At 27.2% G+C, this 22,440-nt stretch overlaps 1 protein-coding gene across 4 annotated transcripts in view; it reads right to left on the reverse strand.

Annotated features, from left to right (window-relative positions):
• The window catches only part of shakB (Innexin family member shaking B), a 421,195-nt gene that overhangs the window by 174,865 nt on the left and 223,890 nt on the right, over positions 1 to 22,440 (reverse strand). Inside the window, exon 1 of one of the 4 annotated variants that reach the window (XM_075371688.1) lies at positions 6,685 to 7,047. The exons of the other annotated variants lie outside the window; for them this stretch is intronic. Coding sequence (XP_075227803.1) covers positions 6,685 to 7,047 — 363 coding nt within the window. Of the gene's footprint in view, positions 1 to 6,684; positions 7,048 to 22,440 lie in introns of those variants that run through there. 4 annotated transcript variants of the gene reach the window in all.

Genomic DNA, 22,440 nt, shown 5'->3' on the forward strand with positions numbered 1-22,440 from the left:
GTTAAAAGTAAGTATATAAGTTAAATAAAGGGAGGTGATGAATTGTTTACATATAAAAATACCTGTGAATATTTGCACTTTTCTAAATACTTTGTTAAAATATATATTTGAAATGATCTAATTACGATTTCTCTGAATTTTTTTTTCTTTTTTAAAGTTGTTTGTTGATTTACTTTTGATTTATTTACTGTAATTGTTTACGTCTGGGTCTGGGATAAGGTGGTAGGTATTACTTTCAACAAATCTGTTTTCCTCCAGGTGAGTATTTATAATAACAAATAAAATCTAAGTAAATCTTAATCATTCTAGACCAGTATATTCTATACCACTAGTTCATTGCTTCTACTACTACTATTTATATATCTAGCTGTCTATGATATTTTTTTTTTACAGTTAGAAATTTCCTCGGGTACGTATTCTTTTTTCCTTTTTAACATTCCTGTTTTAAAGAAAAGTATCCTGTTTTTATTTTTTAAATACAAGAACTATATATTTTTTCTTATTAATCTTCGCAACTCATTAAAAAATGCTGTATTACATTTTTATCGTTTTGTTATTATTACATTTTAAAAACCATGTACGCAATTTTTTTCTTTTTATACTATATTTCATTTAATTTTCACCTCAGAAGTTTAAATTTTAAATTAAAAATAACTGAATTTCTTCTACTGCAAATACAGCTAACGCCCCCTTTTCATCCAGTGCTCCCTTGAGTCTTCTATCGCTTCAAAAGTTGTAATTGAGCTGACTTAAGGTATCACTGGTTTAGTGTTTCTTTTTTAATTTTAATTGGGAAAAAAACTAGAATACCATTATTATCATGCGAATAACACAAAGAAAAGTATGTCGCACTGCAGTTTAACGTAAGCAATAATTTAATTTTTTAGAAACAACAAAAGAAACATAAATAGCTGTAAATACTTTCCAAGCAGTGGTTTTGAAAATAAAAAGTATAAAATAAATAGCAGTAAACCACTGTAAAAGGATTTTTATCAAACCGAAATAAACACAAATTAAAAATCAACATACTGAGATGCAGTGTTGAGACTGATCTATTTATCATTTTGAACATTTTGTTTCAGCTTAAAATTGAAGAAAAAAGGCGTTAAAATACTACATTCCTGTAAAATGTATACAGTTCGTCAGTTTCTGCTTCATCATTATGAACATAATTTAGAATACCGCCAGGTTTTCATGCTAATTTATATTTCCACTACAATGCCGCATAAGTTAAACAGTAAAAAAAAAAATGTGACAAATTGTTAAATGGCAATTTCACAGGAAACTTATGAGAGCAACACCAGATGTCATGAAGAATCTACATGTTAATTTAATTCAAACAACAAAAGATAATTTCTCTTCGGTCCTTAACTCGTACTAATGATTTACATGGCAAAACAATATCTTTACTGTGTTCCAAGTTATTATTTACAATGGCCAGCCTTTCTTTTGGCTACACTACTCCCATAAGATGTATACCATTCACAAAAAAAGAACAACAGAAATTCAATATGCGTGTGTTTTAAAAAATAAGCTTAGGTAGTGTGATTTTAAAAAATCCCGTTCGGCACGCTGGAAGACGGAAGTAGATTTCACCGGTGTTAAGTAGGGGATAAAAAATATTTCCACCTTAAATTTAAAGAAAGAATTCAAATTTACTCAATACGACAATGTTTGCATGTGAAAAAATTTCATATGTTTAGCATACGACAAGCCTCATTTTCATACAATTCCAGTAGTATTTTGGTCATCCCTTACCGTAAGCGTTGGTCATATCAAAAATTATTTTAGACAAACTTTTTAGGCAATGTTTAGAGGATTGACGACCGCTTTAAACCGATTCGATACTGTGCTTATTAAGGGATTAAGGGAGGTATGACTTTTTTTGTCTTCGAACATTTTTTCTACGGTTGGTAATATCAAAAAAACTTTGCTTATATGTTTTAAGCTCTTATCCAAAGAACTGTAGGAACTTTAAACGAATTTGATGTTTTTCTTAATAAGTAAGTTATACCGATATTATATTTTTTCGAAAAAGCCCCTCCCCCCACCATTTCCACCCGCATGGTCTGATTTTGCCCATTAATGAACTCGACCAAGATTTTCGGTCGTTATACTTTATTTATCAATTTGAAAGTAATTGGCGCAAAATTACGGCAGTTATCGTGTTTGCAAGAAAGTAAAATATATATATATATATATATATATATATATAATAATATTATATATATATAACTGTGGTTTTGGGGTCTGGAGGATGTGAAACGCGAAGATATGTCGATTTTTTCTGGAAGTCGAGTTATGTTACTCATTATAATAGGTAGCTTTCTTATGAAATCTACCTGAAAAAACAGATATTTAATAATAACAATTTAAAACCACTTTTTTTCTTTTTTCATACGAATCCATAATTGTGATTTGAAGTTGTTTTACAATGGAAATAACTTCATACCTGAAATTTTAAGATAAATTTTTAAGAATTTACGAAATTCTTTCTTCATTTCGTAAAAATATTTAATTTTTTAATAAAATCCTTTGGAACTATTTAAAGATATCGCCTGTGTTTATACTACATATTTGAAGTGTTTAATGTTTATCCTACAAGATATATATTTTTACACTTTCAGAGAAATGATTTCCTTGTGAGGAAAAACATAAATAAATTAATAGTAATACACCTAGCTGCTAGGGTATAACAGCAGAAAATATTTTACTTTAAAAGATTAACGTAGAAATTCTACAATCTTTGTTTTTTATAATTTGAGCTTTATACCAACATCTACTTGAAATCAATTAAACTAAGAAAAAATTTTATATTTTTTCTCGATTGAAAAGAAAAGCTAGGGGTCCACTCTAATTATAAAGTGGTTGAATTTGAGAGAACGCCCCAAGCTTTTCTTTTTAGTCATGCATAAATATAAAATTTTTAAAAGTAATTTTCTTGTAAATAAAATTATTTTTTTTTACTTCTCAGTACGAAATCTTTTTTTATTTATTATTTTATTGTAGATATTTAATAATTATTTTATTCCTAATAAAATAACTAAGCTATTTCGTTACTAGTGAAATGAAAATATTTTATTAATTTTGGAATAAGGTATTAGTAGAATAAAATAACCTTATTCAAATAGGCAGTTAGTAATGTATATAAATTTATGTAAACGAGTATAACATTTTCCTTGTTCGAAGAAGTCATCATAATGGTTAAATCTACAAATTTACATTTTTAATTATTTATTATGTGCTTTTTTAAAAAATGTCATTTTTAAACTTTCTTTAAATATTAGCTTTCAATAAATCTGTCGGTGATAAAAATTTATCATAATATTTCATTCATATTTGTTACATAACAATTATTTACAGCTTACAAAATATATATCTTACGTAAAAATTATATTAAATAGAAAAAGATTGGCTTTATTTTTTTTTTTTTTGTTTTTTTAAAAATTAGATTCCGTTTTCTGTGGATAATTAAATAGTCGTAGATCGAATTAAAAATCGAAAGTCGATTTAAGTTAAATGTTTAAAACATTTTCTACTTATTTTATCATGTAATCAGTTATTGTTAAAAGCCATCCACCATTTTCTGTCTACATATATAATACGCTAAGGAAAAATAACGGTGCTTTTATAAGACATCAACAGAAATCCTCATAAATGTGGTATTGCTGCATAGGGAATTACCCTGTGTGCATCAAACAGATTTAACACGAAAAAGAAAGTGAAAATTTGTTTAAAGTGCAAAAAGATTTGTTAAAATTCAAATTGGTTTCCCTGGCCCAATAGATAGGTGCAATATCCACCGGCCTGCCACCGTCCAGCCGCTGTGACAAAGCCAGAATCATAATTAATGTTTTGTAGCAGCTGTATTTTTCATGTTTTCTTATGTTCTGTACAGTTTTTTACTGTAACATTTCAATCAATTTACTCATTTTGTCTCTTTAGAAAAAATTATTACTGTAGTTAACTTGATTTGTTTTTATTTTTATAAAATTTTCAACCTACCGTCGCATCAAATTCGAAGATATATAAACCAAACATAGTCAATTATGAAATTTTTGCAGGGATCCGCTTGTCATTCTGCTATTACTTTTATATAAAATATTTAAATAAAGTACATTTTAAGAAAACATAAACAAAAATAATATTTAAAAAAATTTATATTATTATATAAGCCTCATATAATTAATTGTCTTCTCAGGACCTTTCAATTTTGTTAATAAGGAAACTGATGATGTCAGAGCTTGAACTGTTTTTTTATTTAAAGTTTTCTTTTAATTATATATTGTCTAAATATCATATTTATACGATACATCTATATTAAAAATATGTATATATTCACTAAAATAATATTAAAACTTCCCATCGGGCTGTTCTAATGGTAAAATCGTCGTCGTAAATTAGCTGATTTAGAAGTCGAAATTCTCAGGTTCAAAACCTAATAAATGTTATAAAGTCAGATTTGAATCGGGGATACCGGTGTTCTTTGATGGTTGGGTTTCAATTAACCACACGTCTCAGGAATGGTCGGCTCAAGTTTGTTCAAGATTACACATTTACCGGTACAGTTAAATTACACTGATAAGTTCGTAATGACTTTAATTGTTGATGCGACTATAAATAAAAATATTTAAAAAATATGTAAAAAAAAAACATTAAAACACATTTAAAATTTAAATAAATATTAAAAATCTTCATCGTTTCCTTTCTTGCTTTAATCCAGCCACTTTCAGATATACGTGCGCCTGAATAAATACATCATAAATACAGTACCATAGAAACTAGAAATATTCTAAATACTAAAATTAAAAGTAATTAAAAGAAATCAGGAAAACGTTGAGAGCTTTTGTAACCTTGACATTTAATAGTTCAAGAGGAACAATTAAATAACAATTAATTAAGCTTCTTTAGGTACTTTGTTACAAGAGGTAATTACACAACCTATTTAATAAAATTTATACTCCTTTGTAAAGAATGGTTTTTTTGTAAATTATGTTTTTCTTTTTCTAAGAATTCTTTTATCCTAAAATTCTTTCTTGTTTTTATTTCCTTTTCTATTTATCTTTTTGTCTTTCCTTCTAATTTATCAATTGATTATAAATAGATCATAATAGTATTTTTACAGTGAGAAACTTTAAAAAGAAGTTTTAATTAACTTTTTAAACAAAATTTAAATTCATTTTTTTTTCTAAGCATATATTTGTACGTATTTATGTATATACTAGAAGCGATTAGAAAGGCAGAATTTATCCGATACGTATTTCAGCCTTAGATGTAACTTTTATTCAACCACCAAGTAGGAACCAGTTTTCCAGTACAAGCAAAAAATATAAATAACCTTACGATGTCGTAACTTTACATATTTCCATGTTTCTAAGGTGACTGGAGTGAATAAATTCAAAACTATCTGAGAAGAAGGGATTAATGATAAGAAAGAAAGAAGAGGATAGTGAGAAAGGAACAATCTATCATTAAAGGGATCGTAAAACAAGACAAAATTATAAAAAGAGAACATTTAAAGATCTTCATGACATGATCTAGATACCATTAAAATCCTTTAAGCTCCTCTAAATGTCTCTCTCCAGGAATTCGGTCAGTTGCTTTCCTTCGATCAGGTTGTGGGTATCAGTGTATCAGATTATCCATCATCCTTCTTTGTTTGATTTTTCTTTAAATATTCCCTGTGAGAATTGATTCAACCTTTCATAAGGAATAGCCCCACCTACCACCAAAACTATATAGTTTGTAGTAGTAGCCGATAAATCTCAATCCATTCATTAAGAACCCTTAAAAGTTTCTCAAATATTTTTACTAAAGCTACATATTTTTAAATTATTTAGAATTTGGTCTTTTACAATATATGTAATAAGATTCCTCTTCAAAGTGAAGTATGTAGAAGTAATGATCTTTAAATTTAATTTTACATCGAAATAATTACTTTACCATCAAAGTTAAATTTTTCTTTATCCGAAAATTATTCATGATAAACATATATGTATGTTAAATAAATAGTTATTTCAGCATCGTAATGTATAAACCATCTAAGAAGAGATATTAGAAATAAATTCTTCTTTATGGGAATTGTTTGTAGTTTTAAAACATAATTTTATTTTTTTTTTTTACTTTAAATTTTACAATATATTTGTTAACTTTTACATCTTGGTCTGAATGAATTCTTAAATTCTCTTTTGTTACCTTTTAGCACCCTTAAGGGTTACATCCTACACTTTTAGAAAACTGATGACTTTGAATTACTTCTTAAATTCTCTCTTGTTACCTTTTAATATCCTTAAGGGTTGTATCCTGCGCTTTGAGAAAACTGATATTCAAAATAAAAAATAGTATTAAATTCCAAAGTTTATGCTACAAAACAGAAATAATTTAATGAAATTATTTCTTTTCGTTCAAGATATTATTATGAAATTATAAAATAATTACAATGATATTAATTAAACATGATTTTCTTTCTTATTTATTATATGTCACGTAGATTTCTTTTTTTCTCAGATTTTTTTTTTGGCAGATTAAAATCGAGAATAAATACATAAAAAAAAAGGTATTACAAAAAACTGAATATTAGGTATATGAAATAAGAATTATAAAAAAACAATTGTTTATCCTGGAAAAATATTAATAAAATATTATTAAACTACAAACAAAATTAATTATTTCGTTTTATCCCACCTGAAAAAATAAGCAGAACGCTACCCATTGATAGAAACGATATACTCTCCTATCTTCATTACTTCCTCCACGAGTGTTGTCAACACCTGGATATGGTACATCAACGCCGACTTGTTTTGTGAAGGCAGCAGGTACAGTATACGTTGAATGAATCCAACACCAAGTATCAATTACTTCTGGAGGGATATCTTTACCGTGGACACACTCAATTGGATTTCCAACAAATTGTTTTGCCGCTAACATTAAACAACAAGCTACTAATGCAGATGTTGTCACTCTATAATGCAATCTAAATACAGTCGAGTCTATGTGAGTCCGTTTCGTTTTAAACACACTCTTTACCCCCCCGAACACATCTAGCATAGTACCAATCGTCATCTTGTTAACACCACTCCCCTTAGTCGAGCCTAGGATTTACCTAGGCTCCGACTTTCTTGCTATACGAAATATATATCTGGCCTCGAGCTGTAAATGTTTTTTTTTTTTTTTTACATATTATAAAAAAGAAGGAACTTTTTAAGTGCACATAATGTAAATATATATTTCATGTTCAGAATGCGTACATGTACAGTTTTTAGTATATTAATGATCAGATGTTAATTTCAATTAACGATTAAATTGTTTAATTCATTCCAATCTTTTTTTAATATAAAAATAGCTTGTGTTTTTATATTAAAATTACAAATTTTTATTTGTAATTTTAACTATGGGTTTAAATCACCAAAATTTTAATAAATAAACTATTTGGGCCTTTTATACAGTTTACATAAATATAAAAAATATACGAAAAACGGAAAGAACTTTTATATTATAAACAATTTTAGATTTCTTTATACAGGGGTAAATAAATCGGTTAAATTGTGTCAAGTGGGAATAATTATATTATTTTAAAAAATGAGATAAATAAAAAATGGAGAATGTACAAATAAAAATAAAGTAAACAAAAATCATTGACAAATATAAAAAGTTGAAACGGTTAATTACAGTAATATAGGAAACAACTGGAAGTAAAAAAAAAGGTTGGAGACAAATTAGTGCTCTGGACCTACATATATCCTATTTTATTTTTTGTTCGTTTTTTTTTTTTTTTTAATTTTAATGTCTTTTTTCGTTTTATCCAAAATTAGTGTAACTTAAAAATGAATGTGATCAACGATGAATTTAGTTTTTTATCATAAAAATATTGTAGATAAAATTAGCAATATTTTTAATTCGAAATAAACCACCCATAATGTAGTATAATGAATTTTAAAACAGTGATATAAATTTCCAATATACAATATAAAAAAAATATTAGGCTTAGTTGTATTACATTTTTTTTTATAACTTCGTAATATTATACGTGTATGATTTTTAAATAAAATTTTCATCAATGCGAGTTCGTTTTACAATTGTATGAATTATTTTAATAAAATTAAGAATAAATAATTAAATTACAAGTTTCAAATGACGTATTTATATAAATATTGATTAATCAGGAGAAAATTTTCATTAACAAAGATTAAAAATGAAAGTTACATAACAATAATAATAATAATAATAATAATAATAATAGTAACATTAAATAGAATAAGCTATTAAATAAAAGTAAAGTATCGGATAAAAAGTAAAGATGTTTGTTTAATGAATTATAGTTGTCACTTTTTACGATTTGATAATTTAATTGATGTTATCGAATTTCAAGGACTATTTTCTTCCTACTATGCCCTATTGGGAACTCAATTAAACTGAGGAAAAATTAGTGATGAATATTTTCCATGAAAAATATAGCGTACTTATTCTTACATTTGGAGAATTGCATTACCCGGATATACCAACCCTACAATGGAAAAAATTATTAAATTTCAGTTCTATTAAATAAATTACAATCGACATAGTTAATAATTGAACCCCTAAAGTGTTATACAATACTAAAGATATTTGATTTGAAAATAAGATTAATTTTTTTCAACGGTTAGTAAATCAGCGCAAATTACCATTTACATTTTGATTCATGTCGAGGATATTTTTTTGAATCTCTTTTCAAAAAAAAATTATTTTCAGAATTTAATGTTTTTATTTTCTTGCCTCTTAATGTAGAATTTTAAGATTTTATTATTATCTTACAAAAAAAAAATAATCGAATTGGAACGATTTGAAATATAACAGAAATAACAAAAGGTAAATAATTTATATTACGTCATAAAGCTATATATATACATAAAACAACATGTGAGTGATTCATAATCAACGTTCCGCAAAATCTATTAAAGCTAAATTTATGAAAATTTATATATATATATACACGTTCTCCTTACGGTGTACAGCACACTAAGAAAAGAGTTTTTGTTTTAATGGAGTAACAATGAAATTTACTACTTTTCTTTTTAATTTCTCGGTAAAAATAAAAATATAAATTAATTTTTTGTGTGTGTATCTCCATTTGAATACTTAAAAACCAATTTCTAGATTTTTTGAAATTCGACCTAGATAGGAATGAAGAAAAGTAAAAAATCATTGAACAGTGATTTTCAAAATTTCCTCATTTCCGGCTACAATAAACGAGATATTCGTTAGATTTGGGTTTGCAAGTACTTTTTAGAAAAATATCTAAATCCGTTTTCAGGTGTTTTTTTAATTTCGATTTTTTAAAAGATGCGATAGTATACGGTGTGGCGTCTCAACAGCACAGCCACTGCCACTGTTACTGTATGTGCAACGTGACTGACTGCACCTGCTACCGGTTACTTAATTAAAAATTATAAAAATTTTAAAAAAAATTAGAAACGAAGTACGGTCACCTTCTACTGGCGTTTGTCGGGTAACGCTAAGAACCGGAGAAAATACATTTTTAACCGTACGAAGGACGGGTAACCAGTTATAACTAATATTTTTAAGATCGAGGCCGACTATTTATCCTGTATTGAACAAACTGTTGCTCTGAAGAAATTACAGTACACTGATATTTTTTATAAATTCAACAGGCTTTACGTATTATTTATCATTATTATTTTCACAAGCATGCGTTTAATAAACACACAGAGGGTCTAGGGGGCAGATCCCCCTGGCTAGACGGAAAGGATGAGTGAAGCGAATTCTAATCTGCAAAATATCCACTTACCGCAACGGAAAACATAAGTATCCATATAGAGTAGGCGAAGCCGCGACGGTGATGTTAGAATATTATTTAATTTAACAATTCCATGCGATAGGTTTGAATGTTTTATATATTTTATTGTTACCTTTTACTGTTGCTTTTTATTTGTATCATTATCCTTGGTAAAATTTGTTAGTAAATTTACGCATCAAAAACGTATGATAAATATCTGCATCAGAGCTGATCTAAGATCCAATTCCAAACAGGCATTTTGAAATCTTTTCAAATATCATTTTCTTTCATATCAATATCATTAAGATACATGTATAAGATAACTGTGGTCGTAAAAATAAAAATCAATTAACTAAATAAAATAAATAACTTACGCACATTAAATCGAAACCTTTTGACCAAGAATTATAAAATTAAACGTTACCTTAATTATGCACGTAATTAGTTTAAGGAATTCTTTCTCAAAATGAGCGATATCACTCCCTTGTGGGCGCTGGAGGCCTTCAGAGGGGGCAGTAGAAGGCCCACAGAAAATTGGGGGCGTTCAGGCAGTCTAGGTAGGCGATGATTGATTAAAAAAAGGAAAAAAATATGTTTTCCTGATATTTAAAACTAAAATTAAATACCTACTACACTGGTACAAAAAATTAAACCTATATTTTAAGATAAAAAATGATTCAAACTACTTTAACATTGCAACCAAGAAACTTAGAGACGAATAAAAAAAAATTAAAACATGAATAATCTACTTTTTGACAGTATATATCAGACTTCAAAAATCATCAAATTAAAAAAAAAATCAGTGAAAAGAACAGTTTAAAAATTTTGAAGTTTTTCTTCGTGAAAATTGTGATAGATTGTTCAACGATTTCTGGTAGCATTCCCATCGTCGTATTTGTTTGAACGTGGTTTTAGTGCTGCAGCAACTTTTCTAACCAAAAAGAGAAATCGGCTGCATGTTACCGAACGCGGCTGCTTTTAAGTAAATTCGAGCCTGATATCAACAAACTCGTTAAAGCACATCAGATTCATCCTTCACATTAATGTAAGTGTAATTTTTCAATTGAAAGCTTTGTTTTAATTATTGAATATGCTATCACTATTGTTATTATATAACTACATAGATATAATTGTAATTATGTTTGAAAGCAATTTTAATAAAAATACTTCTAAATGTGATTAAATATGCGTTTTAATTGCTCTCTTTTAAAATATAAGTTTCAACTCAGAAATAGGATATGTCATATTTAAAAACAATAATTGCAGTTGCTGATTTTAAGAGCCCATCTTAAAAACAGCTGTTGCAATTATTATTTCTTAACAGATGGTAATTTTAATAATTTTGGGGGACGACGCTAAAAAATTTTTGATTTTCAATGTGGACGGTGGCGAAAAAGTTTGCGAATCAATGGTTTAATAGATAATTTAATTCTACGAATTCAAACACAAAATCCAACGTTTTCTAAAAAAAAAACTATTTTAATTAAAAAGCTAAAAATTTTTATTTTTTGGAATTGTCAAATTATTTAACTTTTATTTTTTAATAGTCTAGCAGGCTCCTGATAAATATTTATATTACGAGTTTCAGATAATCTGGTTTCTAGTTCGATTCCTCGTAAAAGTGTGGCATTTTTTATCTCTAATTTCATTAGAGTCTTATCTAACTCGTTAAAATAAATATTGTGAATGTATATTAAAGAATAACAATAACAATTTAAAAATAAAAAATCGCATTGTTTAATTTTTATTTTTTGTTGTATATTAAAAATTATTAAAAGATAAATTAGCTCTGAATAAGACTGTACGATACAACCTGATGGTTTACAATATCAGGAACTTCTCAAGTATTAAAATCCATACTTAAGAATAATACGTGAACGGTGGTCAGTAAAGCGTTACTGCTACAAACCCTAAATAAAAATTTATATTGCACTTCTAAATATTTACATTTCATCACCTATTAAACACAATTTATTTTTAAAATGTTTAGTTTGAATTATTAAATAAGTTATATACAAACGTTCTGTGGATATATTTATAATTAATTTCTTTCCATTGTTTAATTCGTTAACAGGAAATTATCTTTCACGGAAAATACACAGAAACATATAGAAAACGGTTTATAAAATAAAAAAATTATTTGATATTATTCAATCCTATTTTGTTTAAATGATTAAACATTTTTAAAAGGGTAGGTAACTGTTTAAAGTAGTATTTATGTGCGTGAATAGCTTAAAAGAAATGTGTTGATTACCATGTCAGTTACGTGTTTTTTACAGTATATGTATAAGCAGTGTTAATTAACTGTTTTTAATTAATTTTTATTGTTTTTATTATCAGATAAGTATAGAATTTGTTTACTTTTTATTTAATTTTTACTTTATATCCTGTGAACTGGGATTTTTACTGCGGTGAATTTAATATTACAATATCTAACTAGACCATTTATAACTGTAAACAGCGCATTTCGTAGATTTATCCCATCATCGTGTTTTATTTAAAAGTATTAGTTATTATATCTAGTAAATACTGAGATACATACAATTTTGATCCATTGACGAAATAATGAAAACTAATATATTTAAATCAAATAATCTATTTTTTTATATTTGTTTTTTTCTTAATTTTTAAACATAGTGCATAAAAGAAATTGACAACAAGCATAGAAGTAATTAAAAAAAAACAAAATTAGAAAATAAAAGTCCGGAATCAAACCTTGATTGAGTATTGGAAAATATTACTACTTGAACCATTTTAAATTTTATTACAGTTTATGTTTATCTTCTTTTTAATTAAGCCAAAGTTTAAGAGATTTACCCGTTCAAAAAATTAACAAAATTGAACCTTTAACTCAAGGAGGATAATCAGTACGAATTTTATATTATTTTGTTTGTTAATTTCCCCTGTAACTCTTGAATGATTGCATCGGTTTTATGAAATGACTAACAAATGATTCATTTCATTTTTTCAAGTAACATGAAGTAATATGAACTATTGATAATCAAAAAAGCTGGCAAAATGTTGTTTTCAGGTTCGATTCCTTACAGTAGTGAAAGATAATACATCTTAATATTAAAAAAATATTGCAGTAGTGAAAAATATTATCCAGTCATAACTTTTACGACTTCTCTCATAAAGACCTTAATTTCAAGTAAACCACTGGGTTGTTAAATAGTAATGATTATTTCTTTTACTTAAAATCGTTCAAATATATTACGAAATACAAATAGGAAACGATTTTAGATAATAAATTTAGTAAATAATTTTAGAAATTTCTACACAGTGTTTCTAGAAGTTCTGGCAACTTTTCACTAGCTGGTACCAAATTTAGTAATGTTATCTCATGTAAAAATTAATAACCAACCTATTGCACATTTCCATTATAAGGAAACACATTAATTAAATTTCTTGTATTAATATAAAATTTGTTTAATGATATTAGAAGAAAACTAGTAAATTTTAAATCAGCTGCCACCTTAATCGCTTATATCTATAGGAGTACTTACTGGAAATTATGTAATCTGGCCATATTAAACCTTTTTTTTATTTTTTTCCTGTGTAGCCTCTGGGTATCACCGACAGGTATTACTTCAGGGAATGATATGTATGAGTGTAAGTGAAGTGTAGTCTTGTACAATCTCAGGTCAACTATTTCTGATATGTATAATCCAACCACCAAAGAACATCGGTATCCACGATCTAGTATTCAAATCGGTATAAAAGTTACTGCCTTTACTAAGATTTGAACACTGGAATTCTCGACTTCGAAATCAGCTGATTTGGAAAGACGCGTTTACCACTAGACCAGGTATTTTAACCATTTTAAACCTGTTTCCACTCAACATTACTCCATAAAATTATATTTACAGAGATATTAATTGTAAAAATATTTAATCGGCTGTCATTTTGGAATTTTCAAGATAAAATTTTTCAACTTATTTTATAGAAAATATTTTTGAGTATGTATAAACGAAATTTCACTGAAATATCTCAATCCGTTTTTAAGATATAAATTTTTATTGAAAAACAAAAAATGATGAATAGAGAGAAAATAAACGAAAAAGCGTGTTTATCTGCATAAAGTTTTTTTGTTTATTTTGATGGCTTGAATTAATCTCTAAAGTTTGGCTGATACCTCGTGTATCAGCTCCGTAGGAGGGATGGGACAGACATAGAGAATATGAAATGAGATAGGAGATTTGTCTAAAAGAACATTTTTTGTTTACTTTGATGTCCTGAGTCAGTTCCTTAAGTGTGGTCTATACCTCCTTGAAAAAATATAAAAAACATTGTATTGTGATGTCCTCTTGCTTAGAACCTCTTGCTTAATATGGGTGGGTTTGAAAATCAAAATTGGATTATATGTAGCCAAATTTAAAATTTTTTAGTTAACCGGTTTTCGATAAAGGAAATTAAAACAATTTAAAAATAATGACGAATATCCACCAGCTCTAATTTCCGTTGAGTTAAAATTTTGAAATTTTAAATAACATAATAAATACTTTTAGTGTACTGAAACTCAATTTTCTACGACCACTACACAAAAAGTAAAAAATGTAAATTGGATAAACTACCCCACCCTTTGTTTAATTTTTCACAATTTACCCGTTTTAATTTTACCCATATTAATGGTTAGTTAATTTACCCATATACAGAAATTATTTGAGCCATTTTCGAAGAGCTTATGTTTAACCAATCCTGGAGATATTAATCAAAACAAGGCTGATACACGTTGTACGTATATACATCATTTGGAAATTTATGTAATTTTTGTTAAATTCATTGGACTTACGGGATCATGAAAAATCGACATTTGCAAAAACCCTGACGCCGAGATTTTAGACCAATCTATGTACTTTCCTTTTATAGCTAATATGTAGCAGTAATAGAGCTATATCCAGAAAAATAAAAATTGTGGACAGAAAATACATTTACTCATCAAATAAAAATACTTGAAAACTTAACAGGATTTTGAAAAATACGTATTATATTTTCCCATAATTGTATTATGTATGTACAGTAATTATAATAATTAAGATAAATATTTGCCGACCTCCGTAACTGTATAGGTAGCGTCTCGGCATTTCGTGCGGGGGAAGTTCCGGGTTCGAATCCCGGTCAGGCATGGCATCTTTTTATATGCTACCAATTTCCACCAGGTTTATGACCATAGCTGTCGATGCTAGCTCTTTCTTAAAAAAACAAAATTATTTCAATAGATCTTTTTAGGAATTTTTTAGAGATAAAGGAATGTATTGTTATCTAAAATCATTTTTTTTATTATTGTATGAATTTTTTTTATTTAACGTAAAAAATTTCGAAACCATTTTTTGTTCTTATTTTCATAATTATTTTCGTTATATTTCATTGTATTCGAATATACAGTAAAGAAAGACTGGAGAAATAATAATTTCGTATTTAGAATTTTAAAATATTATCGTAAAAGTTAATTTTATAAGAACAGGCTTACAGTCGGAAAAAAAAATCATCTTATAACGTGGATTTCGGTAGTCTTGTACCAAAAGTCAAAAACAAATTATGAAATAACAATAATCGTATTGAACTGTAAAATATTTTAAGTCTTATGTTGAATATAATAGGTATTCTAAAACGTAGTGAGCCTTTAGCGCACGAGATAGAGTTAGTGTCCCAAATCTCAGAGTATATGAGTCGCAGTGGATCAGGCCGAACGTCATTCGACAGCTGGAGTTGAAGCTAGTAGTTTTGCAAAAAGTGTTGGAATTTTTATGTCAGACATAATATATTGTGCCGTAAAAATAAATGAACTTTCTTCAAAATTGCGTTACATTTTACAATTTTATTTCGATAAAGGTGCTGTGCAGGCCCCTGAATAAATTTCCGCTGTTTATGGACAAGATAAGCTATCAAAAGCAACAGCCAAAAAATGGTTCTGTCGCTTTCGTTCTGAAATTTCGATCTCCAAGATGTTCCTTGCAGTGAGCAACTAATTACAAAAAAATTGAATAATATTCTAGCAAAAGTCGAGGAAGACCGGCATGTAAGCAGTTATGTCATCGGCAGTGACCTAAAAATCCATCACCAAGTAGTGTTAAACCTTTGAGAAAGCTGGCTGCAAAAATAAACTCGACGTTTGAGTACCACATGATTTGACTCAGAAAAATTTACTCGACCGAATTTCTACTGAAACGTAAGGAAATCCAGCCATTTCTGAAGCAGTTAATCATGAGTGATAAAAAGTGGATAACTCACGTCAATGATGTGCGAAAAAGATCGTGCTCGAAGTGAGAAGAAGCTCCATAATCTATGGTAAAATCCACACTGACGCCCAGAAAGTTTATGCTGTAAGTTTGGTGAGATTGGAAGGGTATCGTACATCACAAGGTGCTGCTGCTAGGCAGTACGAGAGACTCAGATATTTACTGTCGACAATTAGCGCGATTGCACCTAGTAATTCAAAAGAAATGCCCTAAACTGTTCAACAGAAAGGGTGCCATATATCACGCCCACATATAACTTTTAACGACCCGTCAGTAATTGAGAGAACTTGACTAGGAGGTTTTAGTGCATCCACCATCTAGCCTGGACCTGGCGCTGTCAGATTATCATTGTTTCTATCTTTTTTGAACTCCCTGAATGGTGTTAAGTTAGTTTCTGATGAGGTCTGTGAAAACAAGGTGCCACAATCTTTTGACCAGAAGCAATTGAAATTCTATAGCGACGGGATTATAGTGTTGCCGGAAAAATGAGAGGTCATCAGAAAAATGTTGTATATATGTCTCATAACGTTATTTTCTAATAACAATAAACGTATTCTCAATTTTGGCCTCCGAAGGTTCAATACTATTTAAAAAACCTAATATATTATTAACTGGCGCCTCGTTTTTTCCTTCCCAAAAACTAAAATATAATGTAAATATTTAATCTTTTTTTCTCTATAACCCTACAATAGCTATTTTCTATTTTTGTTTTTTAATTCTCCAGTTCAATTTCAAAAATTTAACGTCTTCAAAAATTAATCCTTTATTTTTCAATATACAGCCTAGATATTCCGCATTGATTTAATTCTCTAACATTCGGGTGTACAATAGATTTAGATATTTATGAAATAAAAATGTAACAAAATAATATTAATGTTTTTGGACAAACATTTTCATGTTTGCTGATATAAAATTAAATAATCTAATAGTTGCTTACAAAATTGTAATTATTTTTTAGATTTCATTATAGATTATTTTTTTAGATTCTTGTACGTAATTAAGAGTATCTCAATAAGAACCAATACTTTAATTATATAATAAAAACTCGCTGGTTTTTCAACAATATTTAACACTTCTATGTAATATTAGTATAATGTAGGAGGTTAAATACGGAATAATGTCAGCCAAATGACTTCATGGCTCCGTCCACTCTTTTAAAAAATTTTTTTAAGTACATATTCTCATGTTTGTAAGCCGATTTCTTCAATACAGCAACGTTCTTCGACGTTAGTAGTCTCAATGGGTAATTAGTAGTTATTAGTACACACATTAATTACTCTTCAAATAATCCCACAGAAAGTTATTACACGACCTTGCTGGCCAATTCTGATCTCCAAAACGAGAGATTATACGACTGGAAAATTGGTCTGCAATAATTGGATGGTTTCACGTAGTGTGTGGCAGGTCGGGCCGTCCTGTTGGAATCATATACCTTCCACGTCCATATCTTCCAATTGTGACAAAAAAATTCTTAAACATCGGACGATAAAGAAACACCATTCGCCGTTCGTAGCATCTTTCTTGAAGAAATAGGGCTCAGCCACTCCCCCTGCTCAAACTGCGCACCATACCGTCACTTTCAGTGGATGCATGAAATACATGAACTTCTTGGCTTTTCACTGTCCCAAATTCAGGGCTAGGAACGGGGGGGGGGGCTGCCACCGGAATCGTCACAAGATCTTCCCCTACGGGGGTTGGGATGTCCCAATTCAACAATTTTGTGTATTCATGAAACCGTTAAGATGGAATGAAGCCTCTTCACAAAAATTATTTTTCGTTGAAATTCATCATCCATTTCTTTATGTTGCAACACCCAATTGACGAAATATCTTCGTCAAATTGACCGTCTCTGAGAAGCAGACCATATTCAAATGAGTTTTGCAGGAATGAAGGAGAAGTTCGTTTGCCAAAATCCGTTGTACTGTAGCCCGTGAAATATTGAATTTTTCTACTCGATGGCTTTAGCATTAAATGTTACACTCTCACTCACTGCAGTGATGTTTAGGCAAACCGACGGAAACGTAGACCCATACGAGGTTGCCCATTTTTTGAGTAAATATGTATCTCAAATTTTTTCATCAACTCTTTAACAGTTGACTGAAATGGGGCATTGTTTCTACTGAAATGAGTACGTAATTTTCTCATAGTTTTCCCCAAATACTCACCACTTTTTCAATGAGTTTTTACAATAATAAGCGTTGCTGTAACTTGTAACTTGACATATAAGTCTCACTAGAACAGATATCAAATATGGCGGCTTAGAATTTTTACTTAGAAAATGTCGCATAATTAAAAATACAAGTTCTTATTGAACACCTTTTATTTTTTAAGCTGGAAAATATTATTAACTTTGAATTAAGTAATTTACTAAAACCTGAATATAAATAGACAATTACAATGAAATAATTAAAATTATTTACTCTCTCATTATTGTTTGGAGGTCATTAATTATAATTAAATAGAAATTCATTTAAAAAATACCATGGACTAAATTTATTTGAAAACAATATATTTAATAGATATTTATAAATGATAAATCATAACATAGGAAATTATTTTAGCAATTAAATAAAAAAGTAGAAATTTAAAGTACCATTTTTCAGTTGAAATTTTTGGTGTACATTTATAATCAAAAACCGAAAAAATACATTTATATAATATTTTGGTGAAAATTACATAATAGCTAGTAAAGATTAAGTATTCGGTAAATCTTTACTGTTAGGTAACCAGTTTGTATATTTTTATGTAATTTGATAGAAAAAGATTATTTCTAAAGAACAATTTTCTTTAATAATAAACGATAAATGTACCGTATATAAAGATATTCTCTTTTAGATTTCTGCTTGTAAAATTTTTAAAATTTTAAAGTAATCTTTTAAAATTTGTATAGAGTATTGCACCAACTTTTTTTAAATTGTTACTATTGCTAACAATTTAAAAAAAGTTAAAATTAAAAATACGAAACACAGTAATGCTTCAGAAGAAGCATTACTTATTTTATTAATTAATTCAGAAAAATTACGTTCAAATTTTTTTTTTCCCATTTGTAACTGCATTATAACAACATTTAAATAGATAAAAAGCGTTCCAATATGTCGTATACACCAAAAATGAAAATAAAACTTTATGCAATTGAAGAAGGTTTACATTGTTGTGTTGTTAAGAGCATTTATTCTCGAAAATTCAAACTACAATTTACCTTGAAATATTCGTAGTAAGTTCCACATCTTTTTAAAAGTAATTTCGTTTTTTTAAGGCTATGGATGTATTTTTAAAAAAATTCTATAGATAAAACTAGAGAAAACTTAATTTATAATAATTTAACCGTGAAATATTATTTTTTGTTAGGAAAAAATTAGTGCGTTCATGAAAAGAATTTTTATTTTTCATATAGCTTTCTGTTACTTTGCTTTTAAAAAAAAAATTATAAGAAAAATACGAATATATTTTACATAAAATAAATTGTGAAAATTAGTTTTTGTACGCAAAATTAATACTTGTTATTGTACACATATCTTAGGCAAGAATCATCTAATACTTTATCACCTTAGAGAATATTAGTTCAAAGGATTAACTAAACCTAAATATTTTAAAATTTTTAACTGTCATCAACTCTTCTTGGAAATATTTCAAGATTTTCTTTCATTTTTTTCGCTTTATATATTAAATTATAAAATAAAGTTTTTTCTTCTAAATAGAAATTATTTAGATTTTTTTTATTTTCATTTTTGTACAAACAAAAGCTTTTTTCGTAAGAAAAGTTATTATCGAGTTTCAGGAGAAAAATTGTATGGTATGGTTGTGCTGTACATAGCACCTGGTTGAAACTGCTCAAAGAAAACTATATAAAAGTATAATAGATTTCTCTATATTTTCACTTCTTGAATCGTTTCTCGTGTTTAGACCATCCCGTTTGTAATCATATAGCTGCAACATTTTCATCTTCGTAGATTTTAATAGAATTTTCGTATAATAATTAACTAGTTAATAAAACTACTATTATTAGAAGTTGATTGAAATAATTTATTACAGTTAATTATCGATTTATTATTAAAAAAATTATAATCCCTGTAAATATCTCTTTTTGAAAATTTATTAATAAATTTTAAACATGGAAGTTTTGAAATAACTAATATAATTTAATAAAATATTATCGATTAATTTTTTTTTACTTAATTATTTAATAATTATAAAATAATTCAATTGATCAATAGTAATAAATGCTTATAATAAAAACCAATTTTTCTATTTTTAAATACACATATAGTAATACAAATTTTCTACTTTCTCTTACTAATAGCTTAACTACAAATACCAAGCGTATAACAACAATATACTGAAGCTATCATAATTAAAATTAAATGCTAAGAACCTAAATACGATGATAATACTAATAATAGATTTAATAAAAAATATATTACTTAACATCAAAGCTTCTACAAAATGTTTTAAAATTAACCGCTAAAAACTAAACAAATTGAAAGCATACTATTCACCCACTACTTCTATGTAGCTTTTATTGCCGTAATAAATATATTAAAGTATTTAAAGCTAACTATCTATAACAATTAAAAAGAAACAATTCGACTATGATATTCAAATAAAAATCTGCTTAACAACTTTTATTTAAAAGCAAATAAAGTATTCACTAATAGAAGCTAAATATAATAATAATTACTTTTTATACTAAAATTTTAAATGTATCTTCTGATTAAATTTTTTTAAAATAACACAAAATCTAGGCCTGTTGCAAAAAAAAATGTTATACCTTTACATAATGAGTCATAAATTGTCAAAAGGTTTTATGTTATGCAATTCATAACATATGTATTTATATATTACATACTCTAAAAGTAACAACTCATTATTTTTATAGTAGTTTATTTTTTATTATTATTACAATTATAACGTGCAATTGGCACTCGAAAATGGAAGCTCAGATTTAATAATTTACACAAATTTGTTTAACTATGATAAATTAATGTTCTGCTATTTTGGGAAAGAAATGCAAATATGTGTAAAATATGACAAGCGTTTAATTAATTCTAATTAAGAAAACTGTGTGATTTTATTTTTGCTTTAATTAGATTTTAATCTCAGGTCACCTATAACACCTTTACGATTATGCAGTCCAAAGTAGATATTGATAATGTTTACAAAAATTATTTAATTGAATCTGGTAAAGTAACCCAACTGAATTTACCTAAACAATGTATATTACATTTAGAGTTTTTTTGAAATTAGAATGATTTTAAAAGTTCTTAAATCTTTTCCTTTAATTAAACAGTTATTAAAAATAATTTTTTTTTAAATTTCGGTTTTTATCAATATATTTCTTGAAAATTAATTAGTTATTAAGTATTAATTTTCCTAAATTTTGAATTATTTTTATTTCAATGCATGTTTATTGTATTTATGTCGTATTTCCGATATTTTATGACATTTCTGATTGAACTACAATATACTAAACAAAAAAAATAAATCTACGGGTTTGATCTAGTGGTAAAACTCATCATCGCAAATCAGTTGATTTCAAAGTCAATAGTTCTAAGGTTCAAATCCTAAAAAAAGTCTTTATTTTTATTTGGATTTGAATACTCTCTCTCTTTTTCTGTTTAACCTCCGGAATCACCATCAAATATTATTTCAGGGGATGAATGAGGATGATATGTATGAATGTAATTGAAGTCTAGTCTTGTTTAGTCTCAGATCGACCTTTTCTGAGATGTATGGTTAATTGTAACCCAACCACTAAAGAACACCGGTGTTCTTTAGTGGTTTAGTATTCTATAGGAATAAATGTTATTTGTATAAGGACATAAGAAAATGTGATAATAATTTATAAAGTAATTAATGAGAAACATTTAAAGTATAATTTTGAATAAAAATTTCCTATATTATAAAAGATATTTAAGATTTAAAATTCAAGGTTATAATATTTTGTATTTTTTTTTATGCATCAGGCCTTTGAAATAAACTCTAAAAAACATGATAAATAATATTTATATATTAAATTTAGTTTAACAAAAATAATTTATTTTTATACTATAGAACACATATCATAATTTTAATATTTCTGTTTTTATTTTAAGAAATATTTGATTTGATGACGTCCCGCATGCGGGCAGAGATAAAAATAATTTATTTTTACTCTCTCTTAAGATCTGTTTTAATTTACTTATTCTTTGTCTAAACATATAATGGCAACTTTAAAAAAAAGGAACTTGTCTGCATTGAGTTACAACATAAATCGGTAGATAAACAAAATGAATTATTTATTAAAAATAAAACTATTATAATATATAATTTTAGGTTTTATTTTTAATAATATGTAATTCATTTTCTTCTGATTCTATCTCTTTATTGACAAGTTTCGTAACTTTATTGTATGTTTTTTTATTTTAAAGTAATTAATGTAGTCAGGCATCC

The sequence above is a fragment of the Lycorma delicatula genome, chromosome 7 (assembly GCF_047948215.1).
Source record: "Lycorma delicatula isolate Av1 chromosome 7, ASM4794821v1, whole genome shotgun sequence".
Classification (NCBI taxonomy): domain Eukaryota; kingdom Metazoa; phylum Arthropoda; class Insecta; order Hemiptera; family Fulgoridae; genus Lycorma; species Lycorma delicatula.